Source organism: Hoplias malabaricus, chromosome 3 (genome assembly GCF_029633855.1).
Source record: "Hoplias malabaricus isolate fHopMal1 chromosome 3, fHopMal1.hap1, whole genome shotgun sequence".
Classification (NCBI taxonomy): Eukaryota; Metazoa; Chordata; class Actinopteri; order Characiformes; family Erythrinidae; genus Hoplias; species Hoplias malabaricus.
The window spans coordinates 78,194,212-78,221,148 of record NC_089802.1 but is presented as its reverse complement, the minus strand read 5'-3'; the positions used below and the strand labels follow the sequence as shown (position 1 = coordinate 78,221,148).

Genomic DNA, 26,937 nt, shown 5'->3' with positions numbered 1-26,937 from the left:
TTTCCTCTTTATAAATGTGTGTGTGTGTGTGTGTGTATAGACCCAATCGCCTCAGTGTGGGATGAGCTGTACAGAACTGTTTATATATAAAGTAATACCTGAACAAGGAAGCCTGCAGTGGACATCTCCATCACAGTCATCTTCAGACTCCAGACGAAGGCGGGTTTCCGTCCTTCCCTCGTCCTCTGTAACAGTTTCCATAAACCGTGACACATTATTCCTGAAATAGTGCTGTCCCTGGTGATGTGATGAGATGATGAGGGACAGGACGGCTTTGAACAAACCAAGCCTTATCACAGATCAAAGATTAGTGCGTAACTATTTCCTGACTCAGTCTGTGTGTGCGTGTGTGTGTGTGGCTGCAGAGTGAAGGCTGTTATCTTACCACAAAACCAGCTACAGAAAGGAAATGCCACAACATTCCATCATCTTTACTCATAAGGAACCATTCAGGACAATTACACAGACCCAGAGAGTGACCTAACCCTAGACTCTTCCTCAGGTTTCTTCTTATTCCTATTTATTCTTCTTGAATTAAAGATTTCCCTCTCAACATTGTGGGGGACAATAAACAGTAGAATTTCTCAAGAGCAATTCCAGAGGGTGGCGCCAAAGTACTGTTTTTATAAAGGTACACCTAGTATGTTCAAGCAGTGATATCCAAATAGGGTCTGTACATGGAACACTACACATGGGCTTAGAGGCGTGATCTCACCTAACTGATACTTAATGGAAAACCAGCATGAACTTAATTTCAGTTTGAATTCACTCTGTAGGGATCAACTTCAGAAACAGAAAATCAGAACAAAACAAAACCAAAAAAAAAAAAAAAGAAAAGAAAAAACTGCCAACATTTTTGGTGAAGCTGCTAACAAAAGTCTAATATCAATTAAAAATATACGGACCTGGCAACCCTGGTTATGGTAGTGGGGGGGGGGGGGTGCAATCCTTCAAAACTTTTAATTTCTTGTCTTTAATTACACCATTTTTGTGCACATTACAAACTATTATTTGTAAACATATAAATATATTGTTACATTTAAAGTAAATATTGGGGGAAGGAGGGCACGAGCACAATGCTAGCAGTCCCGTGAGTATTGTGTTGTGATGAACGGAGGACTATGGAGTCCTGGCAAGCTCATTTTAAAGTGTAACCCCGCCCCCTAGCTTCAGCTAACTCTACACCTGCTTGAAATCTGAAAGTGGGCGGAGCCACGTTGAGGGGCACTGACTGTGGAGAAAACTGAATAAACACAGGGACAGAGATGTTACAGATGTCTCTTTATTAAAGTCAGTGTGACGAATGAGGAAGAACGTGAACAAACATGTAGTACCAATCCACACACACACACTAAAAAACCAGCAGTAAAACACACAGGAAATGCGTCGCCAGCCGCGTGATGTCAGGAGTTCATCCAACTCTCAGAGAGACTTCAGTAAACTGCAACAAAACCTGACAAACACACACACACACACACATTATGGTACACAGTCATGAACAGTGTTCATCTTGGCAGTAATTCTGCTCCTGGCACTAAATATTAGACCAAATTAGGGCTGGCTCTGAATGTTGGGTTATTTATTTATATTTATTTTTCGGGAAGGTATTCGGCTTTTAATTCTGAGATTCAGATATTCACTTTTTTTTTAAATAAATGTGGCTATTGGGTATTAAAGTCAACACTCAAATCCCCTTTATTTAAAAACAATATGTCGCCCTGCTCCCAGAATTCCTCCCACATACAGCATTTTCAAAATAAAAGTCTCTCTAAATGAAGCCCACAACGGCTAATCGCTCTGCAACAACCAACTAACAATAAAAGGAAGCTACAGTTCATTTGATCAGCTTTATACTTCAAATTAGAGCCCATTAACTCCCTGTTCTCCTCTCAACAAGTTCTCCGTGCCCCAGGCAGTGAGCGGAGTAGTGAGAGGAGTTTAAAGCTGGCTTTGGACATGAATTTCTAAACAAACAAACACCCCCCACTCGAATATTACAATCGCTCCCTGAAACAGTATTCAGAACAGCCCCAAACTTAACACAAATAAACAGAAATACACTAAAACACGAAGGGAATATTGTTTTGTAAAATGCTATACATCCTTTCAGAAAAACACAGTTTTTAATCCAGATTTCTCTCTGAGCTCCAGTTAATGCACCTCCTTCATCATCAGCAGCTGCATGTGTTTCAGTTTCATGGAGGATGGATTTGACCTGATATTCTCTGTGAAAACAAACCCCGGGTTGGTCTTATTATGTTTATTAAATATTAACTCATTTACATAACGTTGTGAAGCTCTGTCACTAAACCCTCGCTCCCAGAGGAAATGGCGGGTCACTCGTCGCTCTGTCGCCTCCTAGTGTTCCGAATAACTTCTCTTTTCCTGAAAAGCTTCTCCTGCTCTTTCCTCTACAGCCCTGCTGAGGTCATGATAGTGTGTGTGAGTGTGTGAGGGTGTATTGTGATGAAGGAAAGCACAGTCATACTTTCCAGACTGGGAACAAAGACGCAGGGCCGTGGCTTCCGTATCTTTCTTCACAACACTTACACACACACACACACACACACACACACACACACACACACGGATGGAAAACAAGAATTCCTTTCTAATAACATTGATCAGAGAAACACAACTGATCTTGTTTACAGTTTAAATAACACACACCATTCACCACTGTGTTGCCCGAGGATATTACGCCCAGCTCTTTGTACTCATTGCCTTTGTATATATCTTTACTTCTCTCTAGGTTCATTTCAGAGCTCTGTTTTTATTATATTTCTAAATGATATCCTTATTTTACACACGTTCTCTGTGTATATCCCTTATTCTCTTTATTTAATAGGGATCCGATCTTATGTTGAATGCTGTTTCCTGGAAAGGCCGGTATTTCACTGCTGTTTGTACCTTGTGTTCTCCACAAATAAACTCTGATGTGATTTGGTGAAAACTGCGTCGTGTTAATTTTATACTAAACTTGTGTTTACTTTGTGAATAGAGTGTGTACCTTCTGGAGGAGTCTGAAGCTCACTGTACACTGTCTCTGTACCTTTCTTCAATGGAACTGAGAGAGAAAGAGAGTGAGAGAGACACAGAGACAGAGTGAGAGAGAGAGAGAGATAGAGGGGGAGAGAGAGACAGAGAGAGAGAGAGGGAGGGAGAGAGAGAGAGACACACACAGAGTGTGAGACAGAGAGAGAGAGAGAGAGAGAGAGAGAGAGACAGAGAGAGAGAGAGACAGAGAGATAGAGGGAGAGAGAGAGAGAGAGAGGGAGAGAGAGAGAGACACACAGAGTGTGAGACAGAGAGAGAGAGAGAGAGTGTGAGAGACAGAGTGAGAGAGAGTGTGAGAGACAGAGAGAGACAGAGTGAGAGCCACAGAGAGAGAGGGGAAAAAACGTTGGAAAGCTCAGTGTTTTAACAGAGATCATCAAAGCAAATACAGACCAAAATTGTTGTGGAATTTCCCTTTATCTCCAAATGACAGAATCATGATCATTGTCATCATCAAACACACACACACACACACAGGAAGAGCAGAGAGATAAAGTGTGTCTCCTATAATCTATGAGAGCTAATAACAGCAGAGATATAAGAACGGTGGGAGCATTACTGCAGCAGTTAGCTCCACCCATCCTGTTTGTACAGAGAGAGAGAGAGAGAGACAGAAATAGAGTGTGAGAGAAAGATGAGAAGATAAAGGAATGAGGATGAATGACAGATGAAAAAAATCAAGGATAAAAAAGAAAGAATAAGAGACAGAAAGTAAACTGAATGAAATACAACAAAGAAAGAATGAACGAAAGAAAAGAAGGAAAAGAAAGAAAGGAAAGGTGAAAGGCAGTAACTGTGTGTATTGTGTTAATATGTTGATGCCGTGTGTGTGTTTTAGAGGTAAAGAGAGTGTTGTTTACCTCGAGCAGGATCAGCTTGTGGATGCAGGACCTCTGTGTACTCCACATTCTGCTCCTCCGTGTCTCCATCTGAAGATTTATTACATAATTAAGTCTCCTCATTTGCATAATGCTAATCAGTGTCTTCTCTATAAAATGCATCCATAAAAACAGCAGCTCTGCGGCTGATATTTCTGAAGTGCTGTTGTTGGTTGATCTCTGTCTTTGCACTTAAAACGGACGCTCTGGAGCAGCTGCACATGAGCCTAACGGTGCTTTTCCACTGCATGGTCCCTACTCGACTGAACTCTACTCTCTGATTGGTCCCTGGTTAGTTTTCCACTCCCACGGCTTCCCCCTGAAATGTATCGGGTGTCGACTATGAACCCCGTCTCTAAGGGGAACAGTGGTCTTTGGAAACCACAACAACGGCGGTGGTAACGTTAAGCGGTGTTTACTCATGGTGTATCGGCGTGTTGTTGTTGTTTGGGACTGAACACAGCTCCGTCATCAGTTCAGACAGATCAGTAGAGTTTGTTCCTTCCTTGTTGCAGCGTCCGGCTCTCGCTGGATTCTTTCGTCGGCCACCGATCCAAGGAGCGTTTGAACCTCTTCAAAAGACCACGGCGTCATTTTACGAGCTGCCGTCGTGAGTCGGATAAAAACAAACGTGATCTCTGCTGCAGCTGGAGATTTTACAGATGGAGAGTTGGTGCTGGTCGTCTGCGTTCCGTGGCGTAGAGTGACGACTCTCTCTGGACGATCAGCGCTCTGCAAGGTTTACACGCCACGGTTTAGTCCCTACTCGACTCGCTCTGAACCACGAGAGAACAGCCACTAAACAAGAACCCGCTTCCAGAACCAGGACCTGATTCACCTGGTGCAGGAGGAGAGTAGGGACCCTGCAGTGGACAAGTAAATTCACAGTGCCTAATGCCAAGTGACAGATAGAGGGGTGTAAAATCCTCCAGCACTCGGCTGTGAAGCAGTGAAACTACCAGAATGAATCATCCCACATAAGCACATGACCTCACTCTTCTTGTGGCTGAATGCCATCAAACCCTCTGTTTTTACCTGCGTCTGGTGGTCTCTGGCTCCAGACCCCAGCTCCACCATTGATGTCAACACCAACTGCGAAAAAACAAGCAGAAATAACAACAACAATCAACAGAAATCTGTACTAAAGCCCCACACATAATAATAATAATAATAATAATAATAATTACAAGAGGATATTTAATTAAACAAAGTTAAATATAAAGAAATTGCTAAAAACACACAAAATAAATAATCGTAACTGTTTTGATAAATATTTTTGTAAAATGTTCCTAAAAAACAGAATCGGACACAAAAATGATCATCGATCAAATGTAGACCATTAAACAAACAGCTGTAATTCACTGAATCTGGGTCTGAGGTCGAATCCTGGCTTCTGTTGAAGTGTGGAGATTATTTTGACGTCCTTTGACCAACAGGAAGCCGGTGCTGAACTGTTTTGGTAAACACTGAATTACACTGGATTTCCTTAATCAGCGACGTCCGGTTACTGACATCATGGCGAGGTTTTCGAGGCATCGGGTCAAACCCGGTGTCTGAACCCTTTCCGATTTTAAAACTGAGACCAGATTTAACCAAATCAAACGGTCTGGACCAAGAGACGAAACGTTCCCTCACACCTCAGCTGTGTTTTCCGTTTATAAAAACAAACCACGGCTTCAGACGCCACACAAAGTCATGAAAAACTGCCGTTATGTTCCTAAAAATCACCAAAAATGGTTTAAAAAATGTAATTCGCCAGAGTGAGCTGCAGACGACGTGTAAAACGACCAAAAGCAGGTAACGGGATCGACATTAGAATTAAAATTTAGACGTAAACTAAATCTATTAAGACTTGAGAATTTAATTTGAACTGTGTTTTACTCCACGGCAGTAAACACAATTTTGACATTTAACCCTTCCATGACAATAACCGTTTCGGTGTTAGGTGCCATGTTTAAGGGCATTTCAGCTGTGGATGTTGAAGGAGGGGACGGTCCAGTCCAGGGGATGGAAGCAGAGACCTTAGGGTCTCGAGCCCAAATTCCTAACCTTCAGGACACGGCTATGACACTGAAACAACGGCTCCACAAAGGAATGTCTAAAATAAAGTATTCTTTATTTCTGAAGTGCCTTTTTTATAGAAATCAAACCATCACACACACACACACACACACTTGGTGATTTCAGTGAAATTATAAACAGAGGAATTTACATTTCACGCAATCCACACAAACAAGGACACGCTCAAAAACAGACGACACCGAAAATAAAGTTGTGCTTTGAAAGGAAAGTGCTCAGACAGAAAGTATGGACTTTATGTGTCAGTTTGGAAAGTAGATAGTGCCCTAGTCCTAAACTACAGTGTATTCTGAACAGAGGAGCCTGTGTTTCGTGTCTCGGCTCAATAAATATCAGTGTTATTTGTCTGTAAGATAAGATTAGCCTTAATGTGCCTCCAGTAAATCTGCCCTAAAGGTTTATGTTCAAAGCACTGATAGAAAAACCAACACAGACCAGTATATGTTGTGTATTGGACACTGGTACGTTAGTCATCCAGCATGAGCCTGCTGGGAAACCAGTTAAACCAGCACCAGACCAGTACAGACCAGTACAAACCAGTATAAACAAGCGTGAACCATCTTAGTCCATCTTACAGCAGTAGATTTTGGGGTGGTTTCCCAGACAAGGATTAAGCCTAGTTCTGGATTGTGATTTTACTGTGGGATTTTCCATCTGCAGAAGTTAGCTTTTATTGTGCAGTGATTTACTGTTATCTCGTGAGTGAGTGCATTTTAAGAGAGTGATCTGAAAATGAAAGAGATTTAAGGAGGTAGTGAGAGAGTGTCAAAATATTATGTAGAAATAAATTAAATTGAAAAAAGGAACAACCACGGTGGAAAAAAAAAAGTAATCCACTGTAGCATTTCAGTGCTGGAGTGTTTTACAAAATTCTCCTCTTCTATGGTCTTCTAAGAATTTAGATGTTTTCTGACGTGTCATGAAGTTGTTTAAAGATTGATTTAGCAGTGGTTTCATTTTCCTCTTCTCGCTGTGCGTCGTCCAGCATACTGCAGGTGGCATAATCAACAGGAAATGATGTAACGTTTATCATGTTTTGTGGTCCATTGGTCCTTGTGTCCAAATATGCCACTCGTCCTGGAATAAAATCGGGGGAGGGGGAGGGTTGGGGATTGTTCTCTAACAGTAAAATGGATTAAGATATTGTCGCTAATGCTAGTAAGCCTACACACGCTAGTTAGCGGATTCTAACTGTTTTAATAACAATGAGTTCCAGACAAATGCTATGCTAACACACAAAGCAGTGCCCCCCACACACGCACGCATGCATGCAAAAACACACACAAACACAAACACACACACACACACACACACACGCACAGAGCAAAGCTGGCATCTATAACTCAGTGCTCATAGCTAATTTGCTTTGTTCACAGAATTTACTTCTCATATTGTGATAAAGAGTGAAACAATGGATGTATTGCGGAATTTAATCCTAAAAATGGAGTTTAACATAATGTTCATGCTAGCTAGCCAGTCTAGCATGTGGAATGTTAGTAGGTGTTAGCATGCAGCTAAGCTCCTTTTAAAAGCGAGAGACTGCTGGGCATTTCAGCTCACAATACACAATATAGAACTTAAAATGAAGCTGGTTTCTGACCATTCAGAGAGGACAATGCACTCTTAAACATAACTCTGAGTGGAATGGGATGATTCTGAAGGAAAATGAAAGCATGATAAGTAGCTACCTTCTGCACCACTAGAGCACGTCATGGGTGAGAGGTTATTGGGTCATCTGATTTAAGGCTTGCAGGCTTTCTGAGAAATGGTGAAGAGAAAATTAGTCCCAGAAAATGGATAAAAGTGTGTGAGAGAGAGAGCTTCCTGTCACTTGTTTATTCACAAATTTAAATGCTAATTAAGTGTCAAAAGGACCCTCAGTTAAGCCCTGTAAACATCTAACATTTGCTAGCTTTAAATCAGCTGTGGGTGATTTAACTCACCCGTCAGGTTAAACTAGCTAGCTAAGCTAACTTGTTACCAGAACACAGGCAACATTATGTTAGATCTATTGTATATGTTGGCTATGATGTTTTAATACACAATACAAGTAGTTCTTTCATGTATTTTAAGCAGTGTTGTAGCTTTACGCTATGCAACCAGATGCTTCATAAAGGAGGTAGAAGACTGTATTGTAGTTAAGCTGAACTAAAGCTCATCATAAAGCCAAGTCTAGAACCAGACCCTAGAGCACTGTATATGTATCTTTTGTTCAATATCACTTTTCCATTGCATGGTACCGACTCTACTCTGGCTTTGGAAACCACAACAACGGTGGCGGTAACGTTAAGCGGTGTGTACTCATGGTGTATCGGCGTGTTGTTGTTGTTTGGGACTGAACACAGCTCCGTCATCAGTTCAGACAGATCAGTAGAGTTTGTTCCTTCCTTGTTGCAGCGTTCAGCTCTCGCTGGATTCTTTCGTCGGCCACCGATCCAAGGAGCGTTTGAACCTCTTCAAAAGACCACGGCGTCATTTTACGAGCTGCCGTCGTGAGTCGGATAAAAACAAACGTGATCTCTGCTGCAGCTGGAGATTTTACAGATGGAGAGTTGGTGCTGGTCGTCTGCGTTGCGTGGCGTAGAGTGACGACTCTCTCTGGACGATCAGCGCTCTGCAAGGTTTACACGCCACGGTTTAGTCCCTACTCGACTCGCTCTGAACCACGAGAGAACAGCCACTAAACAAGAACCCGCTTCCAGAACCAGGACCTGATTTACTTAATGAAAATCGTAAAAACCGAGTAGAGTTGAGTCGAGTGGGGACCCTGCAGTGGAAAAGCATTCTAAAACAACTGTACCTAAAGCGTAATACTTGCACGGGAGTGCAACTGTTTCTATTATCTTTCATAGTTCTGGATTAACTACAGTTCCATTAATTAAGGTGGTCCCTCTGCACAGATCTAGGGTCTACAGAAGCGAGGAAGCTAGCACACACTCACACTGAGAGCTGGGCAGCAGTCTCTCGTTTACCTGCGACACACAGAGAAGACGAAAGAGTTTGTTTTTGTTGAGAGGGAGGTCAGGCATGTGGTGCTAGCGCCATGCTAGGTGGGCTGTAGGTCTTTCTACCTCTCATAGAGCGATAATAGATCACCAGGACCACCACAAGCACGGCCACAAACACAAAACACACTCCACCGATCAGGCTTTTCTTCCACCGCGCCATCCTCACTGCAGGAATACAGAAACACAACTCCCATTAACATCCATAATGTTGAAACAGCACTTATACTGGCGCTATTCTTTAATTTTACACCTATATCTTTGTTCAAGTGTCCACAGGGTGTAGTGGTTAAAATCTTAAAACCCTATGAAACAGAATGACCCTTCAATTCCACAATTCAGCAGCTTATTATTTTTTTTCCCGAAACTTCCAGTTCCTCCTTAAATGCTGCAGTATCCACAGAAGCTATGAAGCAATTGCTTCATCATTTAAGGTGGAACTGGAAATTCCAAGACATCAGCAAAGTACTAATCACGTTTTCTGCTTGTTCTGAAGTAAAGGGCCATAGTGTTCTGAGACTAGCTTAAACTAAGGTAATACACTGATGATCATAGTTTTTTTTTTAAAGAGAAAATACTGACAGTTGCAGGTTTCTTTGGTCTAAAGATGGTGCTACATTTTCCACTGATTCACAATGAGTTCATAGCCCTTTGTTTGAAGTGGGCCCCTGAAAAAGCCCAGTTTCAAGGGGTACATTGCCTTCTTCCTCTGTCCTATCCCTCCTTCCCAACAAGAATGGAGCCCCCCACCCCTAGACAAAATGGAGGGGTAGAGCTAGGTGGTGAAATGGGATCGAATCCTGTGTGTGGGAGCAGTTGGAGGTTTGCTGTTTCTCCACTGCTGCCCCCCACAGGTAGGGGGTTGTAGTGTTGCTGGTGTCACCTCTCACCTGTGAAACTAATGACGTTGCTGTTCCCCGTCTCTTTGCCCTCATTCATGGCTTTGCAGTAATAAGAGCCGCTGTGTTCTCCGCTCACAGAGTAAAGAATGTGTGTTGAGTAGTTGGAAATCACAGAGCTGGAATTCAGTGGACTGTCCTTGTCTGAGCTGTACCAGCTGAAACTGATGGGGGGAGTTCCTTTCATGATGCTGCAGATCAGGAACACGTCCTGACCCTCGGTGACATCGTCAGGACTCGGGACGACCGTCAGAAACGAGTTCTCTACTGGAACTGCAGGAGGAGAGAGAATATGAAATCATATCTTCCAAATATCCTCATAAAAGTGAATTGGAACATTTCAGTGAGGATTTTGATGGCAGCAATGAGGGCATGGTGTGAACATAAGCTTATTTTTTACAAATTAATGGATACATTGATTCATCATCAATAACCACTTCATCATGAAGAGGCTGGCGGTGGGTTGTAGAGCTGACCCAGAACCATTAGATGCAAGGCAGTGTCACACACTCACCCAGTCACTCACACATTCACCCAGTCACCCACAGACTCAACCAGTCACTCACACACTCACACCTGTGGACAGTTTCACACACTCACCCATTCACTCACTCACACACTCACTCACACTCTCACAACTGTGGAGAGTTTCACACATTCACCCAAACACTCACCCAGTCACACTTACACACTCACACATTCACCCAGTCACTCAAACACTCACCCAGTCACTCAAACACTCACCCAGTCACTCACACACTCACCCAGTCACTCACACACTCACCCAGTCACTCACACACTCACCCAGTCACTCACACACTCACACCTGTGGACAGTTTCACACACTCACCCAGTCACTCACACTCTCACAACTGTGGAGAGTTTCACACATTCACCCTGTCACTCACACACTCACCCAGTCACTCACACATTCACTCAAACACTCACCCAGTCAAACTTACACACTCACCCAGTCACTCACACATTCACCCAGTCACTCACACATTCACCCAGTCACTCACACACTCACCCAGTCACTTACACATTCACCCAGTCACTCAAACACTCACCCAGTCACTCACACACTCACCCAGTCACTCACACTCAGTTGAGTTATTTTTTGTTTAATAAAATGAAAATGATTTTTAATAAGACGCACAGTTACTGTAAAATGACAAAGGAGAGGGAGAATATTTTAATTTTGAGTTTCAAATATATATTACACAAAAACACTGTAAAACGCACATATGGTTAAATTAGGTGTATAAATAAGTTGTATATTTTACATTACACCAAAGTGCTTTAAAATGTATTTGTGCATCGAATAAATTCTCGTCTGAATGTGAAGAGTAACTCACCGATAACTGTAGCATTCAGAGCTTTGCTGAGCAGAGGCGAAGTGTGAGGACTGTTCTGAGCCTCGCAGCTGAACTCCTGGATCTGTTTCTCGGAGCTGATGACGGAGGAGAAGATGGCTTCTTCACCAGGGTGTGAAACCTGGCTGTGGTTCAGTAAATTCTGATTGCGGAGCAGTCTGTATGTGATTGGAAAGGTCCCACGATCGGAGAAGCAGTGAATCTGAAATGGACGACCCAGGACCACCTTCCCGGTAACCTGGATCCTGGGCGTGGACACCAGCACTGGGGGAAAACATCTGGATTTAATACACTGATATAATATAATATTTTACATATAAAGATCCCATACTCTCCCCCTCTTCAGTGGAGCACAGGTCTGGTTCTGAATAAATCACCTGTGGCAAAACCCCATCAGCCCCACAGCAGCATCCTCCCCCCTGTGTAAACAGCGCCTGTTCCTTTAAATGATAATGAGCCGCTCGCTGTTCACCCCGACCCCGAGCGCACAGCAGTGAGGAGCGAGGAGCAGAAGCTCAGGTTTTTAGCCGTTTTCACTCTGTTCTCTTTCTTCTCCGTTTTTACTCAGTGCTCTTATTTCTCCGCGCTCGTTGTGTCTGTTTTGCTGAGTTTACCTTCGTCTTCGCGCTCTCACATAAACACGGGTCCAGCGCTGTGATTGGACAGACTCAGACGAGGGGGCGGGGCCATTCTAAAGCCTCTGCACTTGACGTCAGAAGCGGAGCAGAATCAGAACGACTCGATTTATCCTGTGTATCATGTACCACTTTCGTTAAAGAAAATATTATAATATTTCTATTTTTTATAAAGCACCCTTGAGATCCCTGATTGAACCCATTTAGAAACGATAGAGTGGGTGCCAGATAATGTTAGAAATAGGTTTAGTACAGTCTCTGAGTATTCAACACTCCCTAAGCTCAAAGTTTAAATTCAGACTTTGTCATTTTCCCCTGCGAACGGGACAAATAAAACAAGTCCTGTGCTGAAGGCCTGATCCTAGTGATACCTTTGGCTCTGAAGCTGTGGCTCTGGCTGTGTTTGGTGATGTTCTCCACTTGAGCGATGCAGGTGTAGTTGCCGTTGGTCCTGTTTCCTGTCGTGTCTGTGTACGCTCCGTCAAATGCTCCGGGAGTCAGGAGATTCCCGTCCCTGTACACAGAGTACTTCACATCGTCTCGGCTGATTCTCTCTGAGACGTAGTGTGAGCTCGTACATCTCACAGTGAACGGCTGCATCTCGAACTCTTCGGACGGGGATATGGTCAGAATCGGCCGAGAGAACAGCTCTACGGACAGAAGGAGAACATGACGTGCATTATTACCATTCTTATTATTAGTAGTATTGTTACTTTTTAAATATATAGCACCAGGCAAAAACATAGAAAACAAAAGATTATATATATATATTAATGCTCCATAGAGATGACCATGTTTACCACGGTTAACAACTGATTACGACCACGATAACGACAGTGAGCCTGACCTCTGACGCTGAGATTAGCGGAGGTGGTTTTCTGGACGTTGTCCATCTCTGAGTTGCACTCGTATTCCCCGGCGTCCGAGGCCAGGACCACTTTACTGTAGGGGGTTAGCTTCATGTTCAGTTTGAGGATCTTCAGGTCTTTGGCCAGCTGCAGCGAGAGGGACGAGGAGTTTCCGAGCGAGGTGTTCACGCCACACGAGATGTTCACAGTGTCGCCTTCGATGACCTCAGGGCTCGGCTGGATCTTAATAAACGGCAAAATGTCCAGCTCTGGATCAAATATCAAACAGTGGAGGGTCAGCCGTGGCCCAGTGAACACACACCTGCTCTGCCTCTATTCTTCAGCTCATTAATAAATAATAATGTGACATTATAAAACACTAGGACTCTCCAGGCTCCATCACTGGAGCTCTACACACTCGGAGGAGAACACTAACTCTAGGCTACAGACAGATGCCTGTGTTGGTTAAACCACATAATACTAATCCCGTGAGGAACGTATGAGTGCATGAATGACTGAGTGACTGTGTGACTAACTGAATGAATAAATGACCAAATAAATGAATGGCTGAATTAAAAGATTTGTCGACTGAACCAGTCACTGAGACACAAATGAATGAATTAATGAATCTGATTTGCTGAGATTCTACTGGAATGAATGAGAGTGAGTGACTGAATGTATGAACTAGTGAGTGAGTGGGGGAATGAATATAATGAATGAATCTGATTTGCTGAGATTCTATTGGAATGAATGAGAGTGAGTGAGTGACTGAATGTATGAACTAGTGAGTGAGTGAGTGAGTGGGGGAATGAATGAATGAATGAATCTGATTCGCTGAGATTCTACTGGAATGAATGAGAGTTGGTGACTGACTGAATGTATGAACTAGTGATTGAGTGAGTGAGTGGGGGAATGAATGAATGAATGAATGAATCTGATTTGCTGAGATTCTACTGGAATGAATGAGAGTGAGTGAATGACTGAATGTATGAACTAGTGAGTGAGTGAGTGAGTGAGTGAGTGGGGGAATGAATGAATGAATGAATCTGATTTGCTGAGATTCTATTGGAATGAATGAGAGTGAGTGAGTGACTGAATGTATGAACTAGTGATTGAGTGAGTGAGTGGGGGAATGAATGAATGAATGAATCTGATTTGCTGAGATTCTATTGGAATGAATAAGAGTGAGTGAGTGACTGAATGTATAAACTACTGAGTGAGTGAGTGAGTGAGTGGGGGAATGAATGAATGAATCTGATTTGCTGAGATTCTACTGGAATGAATGAGAGTTGGTGACTGAATGTATGAACTAGTGAGTGAGTGAGTGAGTGGGGGAATGAATGAATGAATCTGATTTGCTGAGATTCTATTGGAATGAATGAGAGTGAGTGAGTGACTGAATGTATGAACTAGTGAGTGAGTGAGTGAGTGGGGGAATGAATGAATGAATTAATCTGATTTGCTGAGATTCTATTGGAATGAATGAGAGTGAGTGAGTGACTGAATGTATGAACTAGTGAGTGAGTGAGTGAGTGGGGGAATGAATGAATGAATCTGATTTGCTGAGATTCTACTGGAATGAATGAGAGTGAGTGAGTGAGTGACTGAATGTATGAACTAGTGAGTGAGTGAGTGAGTGGGGGAATGAATGAATGAATGAATCTGATTTGCTGAGATTCTACTGGAATGAATGAGAGTGAGTGAGTGACTGAATGTATGAACTAGTGAGTGAGTGAGTGGGGGAATGAATGAATGAATCTGATTTGCTGAGATTCTACTGGAATGAATGAGAGTGAGTGAGTGACTGAATGTATGAACTAGTGAGTGAGTGAGTGAGTGAGTGAGTGGGGGAATGAATGAATGAATCTGATTTGCTGAGATTCTACTGGAATGAATGAGAAATGGTGACTGACTGAATGTATGAACTAGTGAGTGAGTGAGTGAGTGAGTGGGGGAATTAATGAATGAATGAATGAATCTGATTTGCTGAGATTCTACTGGAATGAATGAGAGTTGGTGACTGACTGAATGTATGAACTAGTGAGTGAGTGAGTGGGGGAATGAATGAATGAATGAATGAACCCATATATTTCCTCACCCTTCACGTCCACGCTGACCACGTTGCTGGAGTTGGACTCTAATCGTCCATCCGCTACGTTAATGTAATAAGAGCAGGAAAGTGTTGCTGTCCTTCCGGGTTTGAGGGAGACCATTTTCTCCACGGATCCTTTGCTCGCCTCGTCTCGGTACAGTTCCTCCTCTCCGTCTTTAAGAGAGAAGGTCAGAGAACCCTGTTCCTCTTCCGCCCTGCAGGTGGCGCGCACACCCTCGCCCTCCATCACCACGTTCCTGTCAACACTCAGCTGTGGAGTCTGAAGCCCTGCGGTGTCAACATCAACAACAACGTTTGTAGACACTATCTAATGTTAATGAGTGAATTACAAAATAAATACAGCTTCAAAAACACTGTGATGCTCCACTGGGCTGTAACAGAGAGAATAGAGCGTCTGTCATGGTTACGCTGGGTTCAGCACTGCAGAAACTGCACTATGTAATTTTTGGAGCAGGGTAAGCAACCATGCCCCTCACCCCCCTTGATTTCAGAGCCATTGTATAATGAATTGCACTTTGCAACTGTAGGGGGAGCCCACGAGCAAAAATCACTAATCTTACGTAGTGTTCCTTTAAGGCTCATGAATTGTTGATACATAGCCCTTTTTCACCAAAGAAACACTGGTTCTGAGTCTTGAAGCTCCTTTCAATATTCTTGGAACCTTGGTTCTTTCCAGTGAACCGCCCCCCACATTTCCACCAGTTTTCCACTGGGGGCACTGTGGGGGACTGGTTCCAGCGGGCTGTGTCTGAATTGAGCTCTAAAGCCAGAGATAAACAGATTGAATCATGACAGAGTCATGGTTTATCCACTGTTTACGGCAGGATCCGATACACGTGTGGACATCGTCCTGGAGTCGTGCTGTTGAGATTATGGACTGGGAAATCTGGAGAAATCTAGCCAAGCCACAGTAACCACAGAAACACACAGACACGGCATATTTCTGTTTCCCATTAACCACAATATAACATTCTGTAAAGGACAGTCCAGCTCCACTACCTCAGTAATTGCAATGCTTTATTTGAGGCTCTGAGCTCTTTCTGGAGCTTCGTTATCACAACTCGCCCACAAAAGGCATCACGGTTCTTGATTCCAGATGGGAACAAATTTTTCCAGGAAACGTGCCAAACGGTTCTAAATTAGGCAAGCGAACAGGAACCCAATCAGTTCCACGTCGGTGGGGAAAGGGCTAACAAACAGTTGGGGTAATCTCCAATGGACAGCACTGATCAATAGAAAGGGACACTCAGGAGCAGCTGCATATGAGCTTAAGGTCACCCTGCTGAATGCCAAGTGTGGTCTAGAGAGGTATAAATCCCTCCAGCATTGGCCAAAACAATACTCAGAAACTGGTACTGAGATAAAACGAAGACTAATGGCCCTTTAACTTGCCGTTCCACATCAGTACCTGACCTCACTATTGTTCTCATGGATAAACGCCATCAAATCCTCATAGAAATGTTCTGAAATCTATTGTAAAGCCTTCTGACCGTATAATGTTTCACAAACTTAAAGCAGAGGAGCTGATCTAAAGGTTGTGGGCAGATGTTAAAGGGTTAACCTTTGACGACGACATTCACAGTGTTGCTGGACGTCCCCTTTTCTTCGACATTGACCTCACACTTGTATTTTCCCGAGTGGAAGGCTCGACTGTGGGGGATATACAGGATCCCCGGCGTCATCCCCGGCGCCGTAGCCTCGTTCTGTATCATTTGAAGCATTTTGAAGTCTTTGTAGAAGATGTACGAGTATTTGGGACGGTAGCCGCCGCTGACGGAGACTTTGGCATCGCAGGTCAGCGTCAGGTTGGTGCCTCGCTCGACTTCTTCTGCGGGTTCGACTGACAACGTGAGGGACTTAAATAAAACTATTGAGGAGAGAGAAGAAAAATGTGAGAACAGTCAAAACAGACAAGACACTGTCCACACTCTGTCACTCTGTGTCTAAACCCCTCCGACAGCGTCCTGTGTCACTGATGAAGGACTAGAGGAAGAGCGACACACACTGTGCAGCGACAGATGAGCTACTGTCTCTGACTCTACATCTACAAGGTGGACCAACGAGGGAGGAGTGTCTCACAGAGTGGACAGAGTGGACACAGGGTTTAAAAACTCCAGCAGCACTGCTGTGTCTGATCCACTCGAACACATTCTATAGAAAAATACAAAAACGTGTGTTCAACCTAAAAAACTCAAGCAGGTTATTGCACTCAAGGAAATATGAGTAGCAAGGAATACGAAGGAGCAATTTCCCCCTGTTTCTGCCCCTCTAGGAGTTGCCCTTCCTGTCCCACTGCCCAGCTCCTGCCCCACAGGGAAGAGCCCCAGTAAACAGGGCGTCAGGGCGGGAAGGAAAAGCGCCTCATTAAACAAACACACCAGAGACCAGCATTAGACTTCACTGATTCCACACACACACACACACACACACACACCTCCCACAAACCGTTACACATAAAACATAACTGACATCAACACATCTTTGAGGTCATGCATGTCTCTGGAGCTGGTGACGTGTCCTTATAAGGTAACGCTGCCTGAGCTGCTGTTCTCTGTGGGAAAAAAGGTATTTTCCAAAATGATACTTTTTCCAACGTATTCCAGTTTTCCGGAATTTTCCGGGATCCTTGGATCCGTGAAATAATCAGAATGTCTAAGCACTGACACGGCCACACACACGCGCTCCAAGATCCAAGTTCAGAAGCATCCAGAAAAGCAGGAACTTGACCGGTTCCACGGCTACACAAGTCTAACGAGAAAAACTCACTCACTCCCACTGCCCTTACACTGGGTCTTCGTTAGCGTTGGAGCAGGTTTACATTTATTACGTTTATTACTCTCAGATATTTTCTGATTTAATTTGATTTATTATTATTTATTCCAACATTCATTCATTCATTCATTGTCTGTAACCCTTATCCAGTTCAGGGTTGTGGTGGAGTCCAGAGCCTACCTGGAATCACTGGGTGCAAGGTGGGAATACACCCTGGAGGGGGCGCCAGTCCTTCACAGGGCAACACAGACACACACACATTCACTCACACACTCACACCTACGGACACTTTTGAGTCTCCAATCCACCTACCAACGTCTGTTTTTGGACTGTGGGAGGAAACCCACACACACCACACTCCTCACAGACAGTCACCCGGAGGAAACCCACGCAGACACAGGGAGAACACACCACACTCCTCACAGACAGTCACCCGGAGGAAACCCACACAGACACAGGGAGAACACACCACACTCCTTACAGACTGTCACCCAGAGGAAACCCACGCAGACACAGAGAGAACACACCACACTCCTCACAGACAGTCACCTGGAGGAAACCCACGCAGACACAGGGAGAGCACACCACACTCCTTACAGACTGTCACCCAGAGGAAACCCACGCAGACACAGAGAGAACACACCACACTCCTCACAGACAGTCACTCGGAGGAAACCCACGCAGACACAGAGAGAACACACCACACTCCTCACAGACTGTCACCCGAAGGAAACCCACGCAGACACAGGGAGAACACACCACACTCCTCACAGACAGTCACCCGGAGGAAACCCACACAGACACAGGGAGAACACACCACACTCCTCACAGACAGTCACCCGGAGGAAACCCACACAGACACAGGGAGAACACACCACACTCCTTACAGACTGTCACCCAGAGGAAACCCACGCAGACACAGAGAGAACACACCACACTCCTCACAGACAGTCACCTGGAGGAAACCCACGCAGACACAGGGAGAGCACACCACACTCCTTACAGACTGTCACCCAGAGGAAACCCACGCAGACACAGAGAGAACACACCACACTCCTCACAGACAGTCACTCGGAGGAAACCCACGCAGACACAGAGAGAACACACCACACTCCTCACAGACTGTCACCCGAAGGAAACCCACGCAGATACAGGGAGAACACACCACACTCCTCACAGACAGTCACCCGGAGGAAACCCACGCAGACACAAAGAGAACACAACACACTCCTCACAGACAGTCACCCGGAGGAAACCCACACAGACACAGAGAGAACACACCACACTCCTCACAGACAGTCACCCGGAGGAAACCCACACAGACACAGGGAGAACACACCACACTCCTCACAGACAGTCACCCGGAGGAAACCCACGCAGACACAGGGAGAACACATCACACTCCTCACAGACAGTCACCCGGAGGAAACCCACGCAGACACAGAGAGAACACACCACACTCCTCACAGACTGTCACCCGGAGGAAACCCACGCAGACACAGAGAGAACACACCACACTCCTCACAGACAGTCACCCGGAGGAAACCCACGCAGACACAAAGAGAACACAACACACTCCTCACAGACAGTCACCCGGAGGAAACCCACGCAGACACAGAGAGAACACACCACACTCCTCACAGACAGTCACCCGGAGGAAACCCACGCAGACACAAAGAGAACACAACACACTCCTCACAGACAGTCACCCGGAGGAAACCCACGCAGACACAGAGAGAACACACCACACTCCTCACAGACAGTCACCCGGAGGAAACCCACGCAGACACAGGGAGAACACACCACACTCCTCACAGACAGTCACCTGGAGGAAACCCACGCAGACACAGAGAGAACACACCACACTCCTCACAGACAGTCACCCGGAGGAAACCCACGCAGACACAGGGAGAACACACCACACTCCTCACAGACAGTCACCCGGAGGAAACCCACGCAGACACAGGGAGAACACACCACACTCCTCACAGACAGTCACCCGGAGGAAACCCACGCAGACACAGGGAGAACACACCACACTCCTCACAGACAGTCACCCGGAGCGGGAATCGAACCCACTGTGACATGTCATTTAAATTTTTAACAGATTATTATCATTTATTTGTGTGGAATCTTCTAGAATCACGATTTATTTCTTACATTTTAATGACCTTCTGTTCTCTCTTTTATCAGCTGCTTTTAAAGCTTTCTGAATTAGTTTTATTTGTTTGAAAGGTGGGTAACACTTCACTAAAGACTCATTAATTCACAATAATGAAGTCATTAACGATAAGAAACAAGAACTAGAACTGACTATAATTAATAGCAATAATACATTCTATTTAATTAGTGCCTTTCAAGACTCAATGCACAGGAGCAACGAAGGAATTAACATTAAATAAAGTTAAAAATAACATACAATTACTATTACATCGCTATAAAAATACTAATAAAACCTATACGCCGATATGAAAAGATGAGCAACATTACTTCATAATTAACTGAGACTTTACTGAAATGTTAATTAATACTTAATACTGCCTTAAGGAGCGTTTATTACTGTGTTACTGAAGCGTGTTATTAAAATAAAGTCTGATCAACAGAGAAAAGTCCAGACCCGTGGGTACAGACCCCAGCACCGGACCTGACCTTACTGATGCCATCAAATGTTCACAGAAATGTACTTATTCAAAGCCTCCTTAGAAGATAATGAGGAATAAATACAGCAACACGATGGAAGTGAATACAAAAGCAACTGGCCACAAAAACACGTCAGTTTCAGAAGAAAGCGTCTCAAAGTGAAAGGGAGCTGGGCTTTTGGAAAAAGAAGAAGTCTTTTTTCTTAAAATCACCGTCACAGCGGCAACAACCTGCTGCTCTGGAGCATGTGACTCTCTCTGAACACAAACACTCCTCCACACGCCTTAAACACTGCAGCTCACTGCCACACACTCATCAGCCACAAGATTAAAACCCCCGAAGTCTGGGTAGTGACCTGAGTTTGGGCCGCACTGCGATGGTTGTAATGTTTTGGTCACAGGGGGTTAAACACCGGGGTGTTCCCATTGTTCAGTGATCAGTACCGACCCATAGAGGTCCAGTGTGTTCTGACCCGGTTCTATCAGAGCGGAGTTAACTCTTTCAGCAGTGTGTGTTCTGACCCGGTTCTATCAGAGAGGTGTTATGGACTCTGTTTCACTCCTTCCTCCATCAGTGAGCTGACCACTGCACACCAGGGACACCCCTCCAGACACATGTTGTGTTTCTTTCCTCTTTAATTCAGGGGCAATAGAGGGTTGAAAGATCAGGGGAGGATTAAAAAGGACATAGAAATAACTCAAAGAGGAGGCAACTCATTGTGAAAGTAAATCAAAACATTGAGAAAAAGTACTGACCTGACTGGGCTTCGTTAGCTGAGAGAGAGAGAGAGAGGGAGAGAGAGAGAGAGAGAGAGAGAGGGAGAGAGAGGTAGAGAGAAAGAGAGAGAGAGAGAGAGAGAGAGAGAGAGGTAGAGAGAAAGAGAGAGAGAGAGAGAGAGAGGAGGTAAAGAGAAAGAGAGAGGTAGAGAGAGAGAGGTAGAGAGAAAGAGAGAGAGAGGAGGTAGAGAGAGAGAGGGAGAAGGAGGTAGAGAGAATGAGAGAGAGAGAGAGAGAGAGAGAGAGTTGGGAAGAAGAAACAATTCAGTTCACATTCAGCACTTAATTCAATTCAACACTGTAATGAATATTAAATAATTAAAGTAAATAAATAATTAAAGTTAATGACAAATGAGTTCTTACAGGTGAAGATGAGGAGCAGCAGGAGACAGGTGTGTGTTGCCCACATGGCTGACCACTACTGACTAGTTTGAGAGCCTCTGGGTGTGTGTGTGTGTGTGTGGGGTGTGAGGAGTTGGGGAGGAGTCCGATTGTGTGATTGAGTGTGTGTGTGTGTGTCCAGCCTATCGCAGTGGTAATTTTAAAGGAAGTGAGGGCTGTTTCCTCAGGAAGTGTGGAGTGCTGTGGAATGTCCTGCAGCTCTGTCCAGTCCAGTCCAGTCCTTTATTTCTTTCAATTTCAGTAAAGGTGTGGGAGATATTTCAGAGGAGGGCAGATGTAAGTGCACAAGGAATGGGAACAATAAAAAAAAAACAAAAAACAAAAAAACAGGAACGTCTAAACATTCATTACAAATCTCCAGGAAACTTGGGAGCTATAACAACCGCGCAACACCCAGCGTCTGTCCCCAGTGCTGTGAAGAATTTCACACACTCACACAGTCACTCACCCATTCTCACACACACACACTCACCCAATCACTCATACCTGTGGACAGTTTCACACACTCACCCAGTCACTCACACACTCACACCTGTGGACAGTTTCACACACTCACACAGTCACTCACACACTCACACCTGTGGACAGTTTCACACACTCACACAGTCACTCACCTGTGGACAGTTTCCCACTCACACACTCACACCTGTGGGCATTTTCACACACTCACCCAGTCACTCACACCTGTGGACAGTTTCACACACTCACCCAGTCACTCACACACTCACACCTGTGGGCATTTTCACACACTCACCCAGTCACTCACACCTGTGGACAGTTTCACACACTCACCCAGTCACTCACACCTGTGGACAGTTTCACACACTCACCCAGTCACTCACACCTGTGGACAGTTTCACACACTCACACAGTCACTCACACACTCACACCTGTGGACAGTTTCACACACTCACACAGTCACTCACACCTGTGGACAGTTTCACACACTCACCCAGTCACTCACACCTGTGGACAGTTTCACACACTCACACCTGTGGGCATTTTCACACACTCACCCAGTCACTCACACCTGTGGACAGTTTCACACACTCACCCAGTCACTCACACACTCACACCTGTGGACAGTTTCACACACTCACCCAGTCACTCACACCTGTGGGCATTTTCACACACTCACCCAGTCACTCACACCTGTGGACAGTTTCACACACTCACCCAGTCACTCACACACTCACACCTGTGGACAGTTTCACACACTCACACAGTCACTCACACCTGTGGACAGTTTCACACTCACACCTGTGGGCATTTTCACACACTCACCCAGTCACTCACACCTGTGGACAGTTTCACACACTCACACAGTCACTCACACCTGTGGACAGTTTCACACACTCACCCAGTCACTCACACCTGTGGACAGTTTCACACACTCACACAGTCACTCACACCTGTGGACAGTTTCACACTCACACCTGTGGGCATTTTCACACACTCACCCAGTCACTCACACCTGTGGGCATTTTCACACACTCACCCAGTCACTCACACCTGTGGACAGTTTCACACACTCACCCAGTCACTCACACCTGTGGACAGTTTCACACACTCACCCAGTCACTCACACCTGTGGACAGTTTCACACACTCACCCAGTCACTCACACCTGTGGACAGTTTCACACACTCACCCAGTCACTCACACCTGTGGACAGTTTCACACACTCACACAGTCACTCACACACTCACACCTGTGGGCATTTTCACACACTCACCCAGTCACTCACACCTGTGGACAGTTTCACACACTCACCCAGTCACTCACACACTCACACCTGTGGGCATTTTCACACACTCACCCAGTCACTCACACCTGTGGACAGTTTCACACACTCACACAGTCACTCACACCTGTGGACAGTTTCACACACTCACACAGTCACTCACACCTGTGGACATTTTCACACACTCACACAGTCACTCACACCTGTGGACAGTTTCACACACTCACACAGTCACTCACACCTGTGGACAGTTTCACACACTCACACAGTCACTCACACCTGTGGACATTTTCACACACTCACCCAGTCACTCACACACACACACACCTGTGGACAGTTTCACACACTCACCCAGTCACTCCACCTATCAGCAAGTGTGTTTGGACTGTGGGAGGAACACCAGGAGAAAACCCACACAGACACAGGGAGAACACACCAAACAGACCCCGTTACACAACATAACACAAGCAAAGAAAACAGGAGTCGAGAGAAGTGTGTATTTGTGCATTTGGTTTATTTGAATGATCTTTTTCAACTCGTCAGGAAAACCACAGCCAGCGAAAGCAGTCTACAGTCACAACACGGCACTGCAGCCCGTCGCTCTACCAGCTCGGCTCACCTTTAATCTAAAACATTAAAACTCAGAGCAGGAGTCCGGAGGAGGGGGGACTCAGTGAGCCTGCAGTTCCTACTCCACTCCACCAGGGGAGGCCACAAGGTCCCAGCACCCTGAGGTCTGTGATTAAGCTCCGTTTATTCTCTTTATTCACAAATGTATTGCTCCTGAATTCAGTCCAGAATCAGCCACAGAGTCGCGAAGAAAACAGAGGGGAACAAAGAAATCAGAGGGAACTCTTTCTGTGGAAAAGGGGGAGAGGGAGAGGCTCACGGGAGGAGGAGCAGCACAAAAACAAGGGAGGGACAGGGGAGAAAGAAGGGAAGAAAACAGTTGGCACAAAGTGAGGCTGAACAAACGACAGAATAAAAGAAAGAACATAAACTTCAAAAAAGAAAATAAGGCAAGGAGAAAATGAGAACAGTCTTCCTCATGAATAAAACACACAGCCAAAAATAATGAGAGAGAGAAAGAGAGAGAAATCAAAGCAACAAAGAAAAAAAATAGCAAAATGGAAAAGAAAAACAGAGCATTAAATCTGTGGAAAAATGAAAAAGGAGAGAGAAAATGAGGAAAGTGGAGCAGTGAAACAGTAAATGCAAATTTCAAAGCATTTCTAATAAAACCACACAGTTACATTTCTCTCTCCGGGGGCCACCTTAGGGTCTTAACATAAACCACCGTTAATTTACAACACAACAATCAGCCATAACGTTAAAGCCACCCACTTGTTTCTGCACATATCATTTAGGAGAACTTTGTTGATCTACAGTGACAATGACTGCTGTCCATCCATTGCTCTGCATACATTTCAACCCCCCTTTCCCCCAGTTCCTCTGTACTCCGGACCCCCCACAGAGCAGGTGATGACTCCTGATGAAGTTCCTAGCGTGTGGTCAACAAGGTGGACCAACGAGGGAGGAGTGTCTCACAGAGTGGACACAGGGTTTAAAAACTCCAGCAGCACTGCTGTGTCTGATCCACTCTACACCAGCACAACACACACTAACACACCACCACCACGTCAGTGTCACTGCAGCGCTGAGAATGATCCACCATTCAAATAAGGAGGTGGTTTTAATGTTATGGCTGATGGGTGTTATACTTTGTGTTTTCAATTTAAATTAAATGGAAATTAAAGCCCCATTATGCTTTCAATTAAAAAAAAATTAAAAAATGATGTATATATTTAAATAGGGTGAACTTTCCCTTCACATTTGAGAAATCTAAATGGTAAAAAAATGAAGTGGAGTGAAAACTAAACGAAATATTAAAACTATGAAGGAAATGAAGTCTGAATGAGTGTGTGGCATTGGCTCAAATATTTTGACACATTCAGATTAGCGAGAGGCGCTAACATCTTGAGGCAGCTAGGCTATGTGAGCAAAAGTGCTAATCACAAAAGCTTTAGGTTTTTGTAGCATTTCAGCTGGAGGCAAAAAACTGAAAACAAGCAGAAAATGAAAAAACAAGCAAACAAAAAACCCAGATATATAATTGTTACAAAACAAAGAACCAAAATACACACTGAGGAGAAATGAACAGCAATAAAAGTGAGGAAAAAAAGAAAGAAATGGTGGATTAAAAGAGAGCTAAATCTACCTCAGAACCACCACAAACACAAGTTAACCTACAGATAATTAAATATAGATAGATACAGATAGAATAAATAGACGGAAAAAAAAGATATTTCTAGGTTCTGCGGTAAATAAGGCTCAGTGTTTCTAATATTAGCACAAGTCACGCTAGTCCTTGCTAATGTAAGAAAACCTCAGACAGCTCATGAATTCAGTGTTTATTGTAAATGTTTATTTATTCTACACCATTAATAAACACAATCTGCAATTTTTATGATAAAAATCTGACAATAATTAGTTTTCTTCAAAAAACATCTCCTCTATACATGCTAATGCTAAAAAGCAGCTATGACGTAGCATTTTCATACCTTTCATATATTACAGACATGGAAAACTGTTCAGTAAAATGGATGTTTTACATATTTCTTTAAATATATTTTATTTACTATTTTTAATAGAAATTAGCATTTCAGAGATATGAGGTTTTCTTACATCAGAGCCATTCCAGTTCTGGTGCTGGCTCTAAAATTCTGAGAGTGAAATAAAATAAACACAGAGAAAAAATAATTGATTCAGAAAAATAAAATAATAAAGATGTCAAAGAGGACAATGATGATGGATGTTGGCACATTCAAATAAAGAGCAGAATAAGAAAAAAAAAGCCACAAAAATCACAAGCAGCTTTGAACATTTTGGATTTTTCAACATCCAAAAACATCCAGGGGAAAACAAACTTCCATCAAAACACAGAACACAAACCTTCAGCAGTGTATAAGAGTTTATATATTTATATTTATATATATTTCTTCTAAAGCTGGTTATGGAAAGCATGAGCAGGATTTCTTCATTGCGTTGAATTTATTTAAAGTGACAGTCTGCACATTTGCCTCTTTATTCCAAATGGATTTGATCAGCTCCAATCATTACCAGTGTGTTACGTTTGCTTCTTTAGCTTTAGCACCGGAGCTACTATTGTAATAGATAGATTTCATGATTAGCATAATGCTAACTGCATGTCTGTATCATCACACAGACACACTATGTTAAAGGAACAGCTGTTTTATTTATTAAACAATGATGCAGCAGAGATTCTGTACTAAACAATATTTCCCCCACTAGGGGGACACACTCTATGGAGCGTAAACTGGTCCAGTCAGAGATCAAAGCGTTTGGATCTACATCTCCTTTGAATGGGACTTTATAGAAAACAATGGGAGAAGTCATAAACGTCATTAAATAATATTCAGTGGTTGTGTTGAACCAGTTCAGTCTTTAGACCTTTGATGTTTATAAACGTAAATATAAACCAGTGGATTAAAATTAAAGAAGCAGACACAGCTCTGATCAACTGCATTTTGGAGAAGAGAATTCAAGAAGTTAGACAATTAGTTTTCTGCCAAATTATCACAAATTTTGAAATCCTCCCAGGTCTAAATCTACTGTGTGTGTGTGAGTGAGAGAGAGAGAGAGAGAGAGAGAGAGAGAGAGAGAGAGAGAGAGAGAGAATGTGTGTAATGCTCT

General features: G+C 44.0%; 2 protein-coding genes across 10 annotated transcripts in view; both read right to left on the bottom strand.

Annotated features, from left to right (window-relative positions):
• Positions 1-1,274: 1,274 nt before the first annotated feature.
• pecam1b (platelet and endothelial cell adhesion molecule 1b) lies at positions 1,275-21,563 on the bottom strand. 7 transcript variants are annotated; one of them, XM_066665782.1, is made up of 13 exons: positions 21,442-21,563; positions 21,058-21,075; positions 16,452-16,757; positions 14,876-15,157; positions 12,777-13,046; positions 12,301-12,579; positions 11,277-11,558; positions 9,910-10,191; positions 9,086-9,187; positions 4,971-5,027; positions 3,918-3,986; positions 3,011-3,067; positions 1,275-1,453 (listed from the first exon to the last, which is right to left on the bottom strand). In XM_066665782.1, exons 1-13 carry the CDS (start codon positions 21,485-21,487, stop codon positions 1,434-1,436), a joined length of 2,070 nt encoding a protein of 689 aa, XP_066521879.1. In that variant the 5' UTR covers positions 21,488-21,563; the 3' UTR covers positions 1,275-1,433. The 7 variants fall into 7 exon arrangements, 5 of the variants coding, with proteins under 5 accessions (XP_066521879.1, XP_066521880.1, XP_066521883.1 ...); XR_010801946.1 differs by lacking the exon at positions 1,275-1,453 and adding an exon at positions 8,956-8,986 and having other exon boundaries at positions 3,045-3,067; XM_066665784.1 differs by lacking the exons at positions 1,275-1,453; positions 3,011-3,067; positions 3,918-3,986; positions 4,971-5,027 and adding exons at positions 6,959-7,091; positions 7,703-7,772; positions 8,956-8,986.
• Positions 21,564-23,731: 2,168 nt separating this feature from the next.
• rptor (regulatory associated protein of MTOR, complex 1) overlaps positions 23,732-26,937 on the bottom strand; it is a 119,479-nt gene continuing 116,273 nt past the window's right edge. For all 3 annotated transcript variants that reach the window (XM_066665779.1, XM_066665780.1, XM_066665781.1), the window contains one exon: positions 23,732-26,937. This exon is cut by the window's right edge and continues 1,388 nt beyond it. The gene's annotated coding sequence lies outside the window, so the exon portion shown is untranslated.